The 10,337-nt window shown below is 37.1% G+C and overlaps 1 protein-coding gene across 3 annotated transcripts; it reads left to right on the plus strand.

The window, feature by feature from the left end:
* Window positions 1-2,312: 2,312 nt before the first annotated feature.
* LOC124537487 lies at window positions 2,313-9,361 on the plus strand. 3 transcript variants are annotated; one of them, XM_047114350.1, is made up of 3 exons: window positions 2,313-2,355; window positions 7,926-8,249; window positions 8,799-9,361. In XM_047114350.1, exons 2-3 carry the CDS (start codon window positions 8,039-8,041, stop codon window positions 9,221-9,223), a joined length of 636 nt encoding a protein of 211 aa, XP_046970306.1. In that variant the 5' UTR covers window positions 2,313-2,355; window positions 7,926-8,038; the 3' UTR covers window positions 9,224-9,361. The 3 variants fall into 3 exon arrangements, with proteins under 3 accessions (XP_046970306.1, XP_046970305.1, XP_046970304.1); XM_047114349.1 differs by having other exon boundaries at window positions 7,926-8,312; window positions 8,799-9,360; XM_047114348.1 differs by having other exon boundaries at window positions 7,926-8,711; window positions 8,799-9,354.
* Window positions 9,362-10,337: the final 976 nt, after the last annotated feature.

Here is a 10,337-nt window from a genome sequence, read left to right on the forward strand (position 1 = left end):
CCGACTCCAAGTATGACGACCTCCGTGGTCGGGTGCTGTCTACACCGGTTTTCATGGGTACGCCATTCCGCTTTCCCGGGTTCGATTCCCGGCCGAGTCGATGTAGATTATCATTCGTTTTCTACGTTGTCTTGGATCTGGGTGTTTGTGGTACCGTATTTACTTCTGACTTTCCATAACACAGTGCTTTAGCTACTTACGTTGGGATCAGAGTAATGCATGTGATGTTGTCTCATATTTATTTATTTAATTTACCTTAGTAAAAAAACTTTGCAAAAGAGCTAATGTATGTCGTATATCATAAGGTCACAAATCATGTTGAAATTCAGCAACGAACGTAAGCACATTAAAATTTTACTAAGGACAATAACCCACCTACCGCACCCTCGCTGTAAGGTGTTTAGGAGTTGCATTGATTATCACATTCAACAATGACTTGTTGTTGACTTGTATTACTTGAACACGTTACGAAAGGTAACTCAAATGACCAAGTAACCCATATAAGATTCTGCCGAGTATCGCTAACGTGTTCCTCAGAATTGAAGAGTTTCGTTACTTTGGATCCCATGCTCAGAATCTAACCAAACTTTCACCCCTTAACAGATAACAGTACCCTTGAAGCATATCTTTTCTAATAAAAAAAGAATCATCAAAATTGCTTGCGTGATTTTGAGTTATTTACCTATTTATCGCGCACATGCATAATGCAAATTTAAGACTTATGTGGTTTTCATATGGTATCCATATTCATTCATCATCAGAATTGGATAAAATTAAAATGGGACCACATGGGACCACAGTTTCACTGCGTGTAATGGTTTAACATCTGCGTTTTTTTTGCCACTGGAAGAAATTAGTAAATTCGAGAAATAGATGTAACGAACTCATATGTAGCTCACCGCATGAACCATGTTTCATATTTTTAACGACAACGTGAAATAACTCTGGATCAAGAGTTTGATCTGGAGTTTCAGCTGAAATAACGTTATCAATTTGATCCGAAGTTATTTTAAGGAACTGGCAAATTAATACATTTGCATTAGGGAATCCCCTCTTCTTCTATTCAGTGGAGTATATGGCACTTTTCCAAATATACATAATTTTACAATTAAATCTATAAGTGCTTTCAATTTTTGCCGAAAAACACGTTCTGTTATTTCATGACGATCAGTTGTCGATTGTTCTTCAAATAAATTGTTTTTAATATCATCCCACTGCGGATTACATGTAAATGTAATGAACAGATCCGATGACCATTATACGACTATGTCGACCACAGAATAATTGCGTCTTGTGCATATTCGTTCATATGCCGTGGGCAACTAATGAACGAATATGGCAATATAGTCAGTCGCCCGATGTCATTTACATTAGCATCATTCGCTATCGCATCTTGCAAGTTAATATATTCTTCGGATCTTAATTTTGCTTTGTTAACGATTAAAATTAAGACGGTCAGTTTCTATTTTGGCATGCATGTCAACGATGTACTGAATATATAGTTTACCATATCTCGAGATATAATTTTGTGCTAGTGGACGAACCATCAATCGATACGAATAAAAATTCATGGCACTAACCTTTTTCTGCATATTTAGACATAGAAAATAAATGCACACACTGTACGTTTAAATGCATTTTTTTTTTCATAATAATAAATTGAAATTATTCGTATTACTTATTGAAACTGGTGGATCAGTGTACTCATTTTTAATTAATACTTATTTTTATTTTGACAGTACAATTCCCCGTCTAAAAAATCTCCATTAACAAAATGACCCGCCATTTATTGAATTCATTTGTTACAAAAAATGTGATAAATGGAGAACTACTCGACCGATTTTGTGCAAACTTCACATAAACCATCTACTAAATAGTCCGAACAACCCCTGAAAATTTGGTTTGGATAGGTGAGTCCGTTCTTGAGTTATAAAGTGACATCGAAAATTGATGTAACGATGATGTAAATAATGCAAAATAAATTTTAAAACATCAATGTTTTATTGTCTAACATCGATAATCATAGAAAATCAATGATAATCCTCTAATAAATCTATTTCTAAGGAAAAACAATGTTGTTGTTTTTTTTTATATTCTTAGCATTTTTATCATACTTACTCACATTCTAAACCTTCCCTGGACTTCCACAAATAATTCAAGACCAAAATTAGCCAAATCGGTTCAGCCGTTCTCGAGTTTTAGCGAGACTAACGCACAGCAATTCATTTTTATATATATAGATAGAATAAATTGAACCTTAAAATCACATCACACAGAATTGAGGATGCGAATTACTTAATGTCAATGTCATACTGACAGTTACTATTTAAGTTACGCCAGAAAACATAACTTTAGGTTCTCAAACACAGTTTTTTCGCTTGCGTTAGCGTTGGTTAACACACGTGTTTAGAGATTATCAGTGTTTACGTTTAGTTTTGTAGTATATTTTATTGTTAATAGTGTTTTAGTTGGTAGTTGGGTTAAGTGGTGTTACTAATATATTTAAATTTCGTGAGTATTTATCTTATATCAATATTTTTTAGTTTGTAAGTTTTATAATGGAGGTGGATACTCCGCCTGAACCCCCTGATCCAGGTGGCTCAGTACAAACCGATACCGATACTCTTTCTCCTCCCTCTATTCCGGTTTCTCGAAAACGCCAAGTTAATGAATCGATTAATTCCGATTCGAATGCTAAAAAAACTATAATCCATCCAAATTCTGCAAATCCTTCGATACAGACCATCTACACTCACCCATCCTTCTCTGAAGGCCCAAAAATTTATTCTGACGATGACAAGGGTCCTTTCATCGTACAAGTGTCCCGGGAAGTCTCTGACCCAGCCTCAGGAACTACTATCCGAGCAATTAAATTTGGACAATTTCTGCACACTCATAAAATTAAAGGGATTATTAATGATGGTGTTAAAAACATAGGTCGTAATAAAATTTCTGTTGAATTTTCAACAGCCCAAGCGGCAAACTCATTCCTGGCAAATCCTATTGTTGAAATGTGCAAGTACAAAGCTACTGTACCGACTTTTAATGTAACCAGAATGGGTTTGATTAAGGGTATCCCCGTGGACTGGACGATGGAAGAACTTGCTATGTCACTTGAACTTCCCACTGGATGTGGTGAAGTAATGAAAATAAGAAGGCTAAACAGAAAAACAATTAATGACAGTGTAACAACATGGGTTCCTACCCAATCTGTCGTTATTACTTTTAGAGGGCAAATACTTCCTTCAAAAGTTTTTTCCTACCATACATCCCTTCCAGTAGAGACTTACAAACTTCCGACCATCCAATGTCTTAATTGCTGTCGTTATGGTCATATTAAAACACAGTGCAGATCTCAACCTAGGTGTTATAGGTGTGCCAAATCCCACACAGGTGAGTCTTGTAGTGTAAGTAAGGATAACGCCACTTGCTTACACTGCTCTGGTAACCACTATACAACAGACAAGGACTGTCCTGAGTTTTCCCGTCAACAGTCAATTAAAATAGTTATGTCTCAGGATAACATATCTTATATTGAAGCATCCTCTCGGTTCCCTCCTGTTCGTAGATCCTATGCAGAGATTGCAAAGGAGATGTTTACCCCTCCCTCATATTCTCCAAATATCCAAAATCAACCTATCCCTTTAACTAATAGGTCCTATCGGAAGACTGTTATCAGTACTCCTCGCCCAAGATCACCTCTTGGTAAGGGGTATGATAAGCAGGCCCACCAGTCGATCATTAGTAATTGTCCCTCTTCTGCTCCTAACGGTTGTGCTCTCAACCAAAACACTCCTAATCCTCTTAATAGCAATCCTAACTTCTTAGAAATGCTAACAAAAATACTTCTTAGTATTATTTCAACATGTAACGACATCCCCTTACCGTCCAACGTTGCTCAAGACTTATGTCAATTATTCTCAATCCTTCACAATGGCCCTAATCAGCTTCCTTCAATGGAACTGCAAGAGCGTCCGTCCTAAAAAACATGAACTCCTCTCACTGATTAACCTCCATAAACCTATCGTTATTGCCGTCTCTGAAACATGGTTGATCCCTGGATCCCGATTCCGGGTCCCAGGCTTCTCCTGTTTGAGGGATGACAGAAATGATGGTTATGCAGGGAGTGCCATTTTTATACGGCACTCCCTCCCCTTTTCCCAAATTCCCTTATCCCTTCCCAGCCAGCATATTAATGCTGTTGCTGTCAGAGCCCTTAACATCTCTTTTCTTTCCCTGTACATTCCTCATCCTAATCCAGCTTTAATTCCTGATATTTCTGCCATCATTTCCTGTCTTCCTAGTCCTATCCTTGTAATGGGTGATTTCAACGCCCATCACACCTCCTGGGGTTCACATTTCTGTGACCCATTTGCTCTCTTGTTGATGGACATATTTGATGATGCAAACCTCTGCATCCTCAATGATGGCTCACCGACTCGTAGAGTATACCCTAACCAAAACCCAAAATCCGCTGTAGACTTATCCTTATCCTCTCCAGTCCTTGCCTCACAAATATCCTGGAACATCCTCTCCTCCACTTTTGGTAGTGACCACTTTCCTATTCTCCTTTCTTTAAATCACCGATCCATTCCCCATATCAATCCAAATCCCTTATTAAAATATAAGCTAAAGAATGTTAACTGGTCTGCATATGCTGAGTCTGTTGATTCCATGATCGACAACCTCTTTGTTTCACAAGACTATGGAGATGTAATTCTTTGCTACGATCTTTTCCTTAATGGCATTTTTTCTGCAGCGGATCTTCATTTTCCCAAAAAAAACATCTCAAAAACTCATTTGCTTTCCACCCCTTGGTGGGATGAGGAATGCAAGCGATTATCTGAACAGAGACTAGAGGCTGAAGTATCATACACATTGTGTATGTCTATGGATAATTTTTGTAGGTACCAGAGAATCGACGCAAAATTCAAACAGCTCATTTCTAAAAAGAAAAAAGTCAGTTGGATTCATTTTTGTGAATCCCTGAGTCCTCGTTCCCCTTCCTCTGTAGTCTGGTCCCAACTTAAAAAATTCCGCCGTTGCCTTAATTCTGTCAATCTTTCTTCAAATACTCCTTCTGAGTGGCTTAACAATTTCGCTGACAAGCTTGCCCCCCCATTTGTCCCTTATGAGGACAGTTTTCTAAATTCTACGCCAGCATCTACTTTGGATGAAATGGATGCCCCCTTTTCTTTTTCTGAACTTGATTGTGCTTTAAATGGTTTATCTGACTCTACTCCTGGGGAAGATGGCGTTCCTTACTCTTTTATCTCTAAATTGAACGATAAAGCGAAAAATTGTTTTTTAAATATAATTAACTCGGTTTTTATCAAAGGAATCATCCCGCAATCTTGGAAGTCGCAAATTGTTGTCCCTATTCTTAAACCGGGTAAGAACCCTTCAGATTGCAATTCATATAGACCCATAGCTTTATCGTCAACTTTGGCAAAGATCACTGAACATCTTTTGAAGAACCGCCTGGAATGGTTAATGGAAAGCAGAAATATACTTGCTCCCTCTCAATTTGGCTTTCGGAAGGGGTTGAGCACCATTGATAGTCTAAGCATTCTTACAACAGACATTCGAATTGCCTTCGCTAAAGGAGAGTACCTTGTGGGAATCTTTCTTGATATATCTTCTGCATATGATAATGTCCTTCTTCCGTTACTCAGGCAGAAAATGCAACAGCTGAGTATTCCATCGAGGATTGTACATCTCATATGTAATCTGTTAACTTGCAGATCAATAACGGTTAGACACCAACATCTCTCTCTTCCCCCCAGACTTGTCTGGAAAGGTCTTCCTCAAGGCTCAGTACTCAGTCCTCTGCTTTATAGCATATACACTCATGACCTCGATTTGTCTGTTAACAATTTTTGCAACATACTCCAGTATGCTGATGACACTGTTTTGTACTTTAGATCTAGCTCCATTGAAAATTTAACGTTCCGATTAAACACTGCTTTGCATTACCTATCCCAATGGCTCTCTGACCATGGCTTATCGCTGTCGACAGCCAAAAGTCAAGCAGTGATATTTACTAAAAAGAGATATATACCTTCCTTCAATTTATCTTATGAGGGTCAACGCATCAATTTTGTAGACAAAACAAAATTTCTTGGTATTATTCTCGATCAACGACTGAACGGAATTTCACACTCTGATTATTTAGCCAAGAAATGTGAAAAATCTATTAATGCCCTTAGAGCCGTGTCTGGAGTTTGGTGGGGAGCTCACCCTTATACATTGAAGCTGATCTATAACGCAATAGTTCGTAGTCATTTGGACTATGGACTGTTTGTTCTAGATCCCTTCAATAAATCTGCTTCAGAAAAATTAAACAAAATTCAATATAAATGTTTGCGCATAATCTTGGGTGCGATGAAATCCACCCCTACTAATGCTCTACAGGTTGAGTGTGTTGACCCTCCTCTACATATAAGGAGACAATATTTATGTGACCGCTTTGTCATCAAATTGTTACAGCTATCTTCCCATCCTCTTTTGACCAGGTTAAACAAATTATCCCACCTTTGCAACCCGGACAGTCCGAAATCCTCATTCCTATTAAACAGTTTCCTTAAGTATACCAACCTGCCTCATCCTATTAACACGTTTCCTTCTAATCCTCTTTTTTCCACCTCCTTTAAGGCTCTTTTATTTAATCCTCTTGTAATTACAAACCTCGGTCTTATAAAAGGTTCTTCTGATACTGCTATCCAATTTCAAAGAATCTTTCATCAAAATTGGCCAAATCACCTCCCTATATACACTGATGCCTCTAAACTCTCTCCAATCGGATGCGTTGGTGCATCGTGTTGGATTCCCAAATATAAAATAGCACTACTTTTTAAATGTCCCCCTGAAACTTCGGTATTTTCCGGTGAGGCTATTGCTTTACTGGAAGCTATTAAGTACGCCCAGTCACATAATATTCAACAGTCAATTATTTTATGTGACTCGTTAAGTTGCCTGTTAGCCATTAAGGAAAATCCTTTTCGTAGCAAATTAAGACTTTCCATCGTTTTCAAGATCAGAGAGGCCCTGTTATCCTGTCATCATCAGGGTCTACAAGTTTTGCTCGTCTGGATTCCAAGTCATTCAGGTATTATTGGAAACGAGATGGCTGACTCTTATGCAAAGACTGCTACACAATTTGGTTCATCGGAGCATTTTGTCAATTCTGCTAGAGATTTACTCACTCTTGCGAAAGCTGAAATGGATAAATCCTGGAACTCTTTTTGGATTTCATCAAAATCGGTTAAGGGTAAGTATTATTCGGCGTTACAACCAAAAATTCCGAGGCGTCCATGGTTTTCATTTCACAGGCACGCTGATCGTTGGATCATTTCCACTATCTGTCGTTTACGCCTCGGCCATTCCTGCACACCTGTCCACCTAGCAAAGATAAGAGTTCGTGATCACTCGCTGTGTGAATGTGGCCTAGACGAAGGTTCCGCAACCCACGTCCTGTTCCTTTGTCCTAAACTTATTCATCCCCTTTACGACGTTCTCCCTCCTAAAGTCCCCCGCCCTATAAATGTTGAATGTTTGTTGACGTTTGTGTTTAGTCCATTTTGTTCTTTTCTATGTAAATATATTAAATGTAATAAAATTAAGTTGTGAATAGTCCCATTGAGTGTTATATTTTAGTATATATAGTTTAGAGTACTAACAATTATTTTTATTGTAACATATTATTAACCCTTAATGTTTGTGTTGTTCTAGGTTGAGGATTAACAAGGAAATTACTACTACTATGCTAGTCTTCAAAATTTAATTGAGTTTGTTTCCTCAACTGTTCCGATCAATCTCTTTCGTGTCTTCTCCATCCTACGTGACATTGGCGAAATAATCTGTGCCCTGTCGGCACAACTAAAAGCCATTAAACCAAGAATTGAATTGAATTGAATTAACTTTAGGTTCACCCTTTACTTTCATAATCTTTGGACTTTTCGACAATTTGACGTTATACTTTCCGATATCATACTTTATATCTGCTTATATTTACCAGAACGAGTACTGAATACTGTACATGGTACTAAGGGATTCGACCAGTATTTTCTATTATTTTATTAGTATGTTGGACTCTCCCGAAGAATCACAACAGTCGACGAGCTGTTCCGAGGACGAGAACTCGCAATCTCAGCCAACCATGAGTCCCAAGTTCGAATTTGTCGAAACTCCCAAGTGGTGTTATGATGCAAAGAAATGGTGGAATCTTGCCAAAGTGATCCACATGCTCGGTACGCGACAGCAAGCTATTGCTTTCGCTGAGGAAAACTGTATGGTCCCAAAATCAAAAATGTGTAATTATCACAAAAAACCTATGTCAATTGTATATACAAATAATAAAACAGTGGGTTCTTTTACTTGCCATAAATGCGCACATGCATGCAAAGGTAGAGCTAAAGTCAGCCGAGCTAATGGAACTTGGTTTGAAAATGTAAAAATGTCCATGCCACAAATATTCTATTTAATGTATGCATTTGCAAATAAATGGAGCTATAGTATGACTATAAAAGAGAACTTCGCAGATGACAAACAGTGCCTATCAAAGGCTACCGTCTGTGACTGGTTCAAATATTGTAGGGAAACTGTTATTCTATACCAACTCGAGAAACAGACTTTTCTTGGAAAGATAGGAGGGCCTGGAAAGGTGGTTCAAATTGATGAGACCAAGTTTTCAAAGAGAAAATATAATAAAGGCTGGTGTTATTAAATAAAATAAAAAAAAATTATTGAACCTTTTTTATAACAAATTTTAAGTAATTACCAACTTGCATTTGTTTTAGGTCAGCACATTGAGGGTCAGTGGGTGCTGGGTATGATAGAAGATGGGAGTGAGGATCTGCGATTAGAAGTTTGTCCAAATAATATTAAGACTGCAGAAGTTCTGGTTCCCTTAATACAGAAACATGTGGCTGAGGGTACCACCATTTATATTAATGTTGGGGAAGCATATGATAGCTTAAAAGATCATAATTATGTTCTTAAAAAATTGACTGATTATTTTCCTGCAAATCCCTTATGCATGCACACACAGAAAATAGAATCACAATGGAATGTGGTTAAGCAATTCTTTTCAAAAGATCTTTACAATAGAGAGTATTTAGCTGATTTCATTATTGAGTATTTGTGGAGACGGCATATTAAAATAAATAAATGTGATCCCTTTGAGGAGTTAATTAAAGCTGTAAAACATGTCTACAAACATTAAATAAAAATAATATACATATGTAATTAAAATTTAATTTTGTAACTTATGAGTATGCATATATATTTAATAATTTGTTAAAAAAATAACTAATTCAGAATATGTCTATTACCTTTAATAAAACCCTACAAAATAATGAAGGAAAATATATACATTTTTCGATATATTGACTGTTGTGAGCTTGCTCAATATTAAAAAAAAAAACAATTACAGACTTCTGATAGTGGCTAGCAATATGGTCGCAGATCCCGAGGCTTTTTGGGTTCAAACCCCAAGTCATTTTTCCAGGCGTATTGAATTTGCGGTCCCTAAGAATGAGAGGAATTGAATGTAACTAGGTTTTGGCCATGGTGACTTTGTTTGGTCAGGAGGACATCGTCGTTACGTTAATGAGCACTTTTTCATTTAGTTCTGATTGAACTTTACTTCCGTAAAGTTGAATCTATGTCTCGATTCAAAAGGCCGGCGCGCGGTCTGCTTTAACTTGACAAATATTCGCGGATCGATTGATTCCTTTAAATAAGTGATGAGACCAAAAATTCAGTAGCATTGAAAGTATGAGATGTTACGATGTAGAGGAAATAATAATCCAATACCGCTGTGGTATATCTTTAATGCCGCTGTCTACCTAAACATAATTATGAGCAAAAAACGCGGTAAAAATGTATGAAACTTATCGATAATAGGACCATAAATGTATTTAGTTAGTAAAACTAATCAAGATATCAAAAAAAGCCCAAATATATGGACGATCTATCGTTTTTTTTTCTTATAAATATGCGATCAAAATTTGGAAATCTATTAAATGTCAGTTAACGGCATTTTCAACCGACTTCAAAAAGGGGGAGGTTATCAATTCGTCTGTATTTTTTTTTTATTTTTATCTTCTTCCAAATCGGTACCTACCTGTAATCATGTCACCGTACACGTCTTCTTGAATTGCTCTATCTCTAAACATGGCAGATTTTCCATCGCACTTGAAAGGATTATTCTTTTTTTTATGATAGTCATTAGGTCCCCAAGATCAACCAGCGCGTCGTCGCATTAATAATTTTATCTCTTATTTTATGGTAGGCGTTTTGAAGATCTTGTGTATGGTATGATAATAATTGTTAAC

The sequence above is a fragment of the Vanessa cardui genome, chromosome 18 (assembly GCF_905220365.1).
Source record: "Vanessa cardui chromosome 18, ilVanCard2.1, whole genome shotgun sequence".
NCBI classification, from domain to species: domain Eukaryota; kingdom Metazoa; phylum Arthropoda; class Insecta; order Lepidoptera; family Nymphalidae; genus Vanessa; species Vanessa cardui.

Excerpts from the sequence above, each read along its gene's own strand:
- LOC124537487 (XM_047114348.1), top strand. The coding sequence starts at position 8,039 with ATGGTACTAAGGGATTCGACCAGTATTTTCTATTATTTTATTAGTATG. Across the intron at positions 8,712-8,798 it reads AAAGAGAAAATATAATAAAG|GTCAGCACATTGAGGGTCAG; the intron begins GCTGGTGTTATT and ends CATTTGTTTTAG.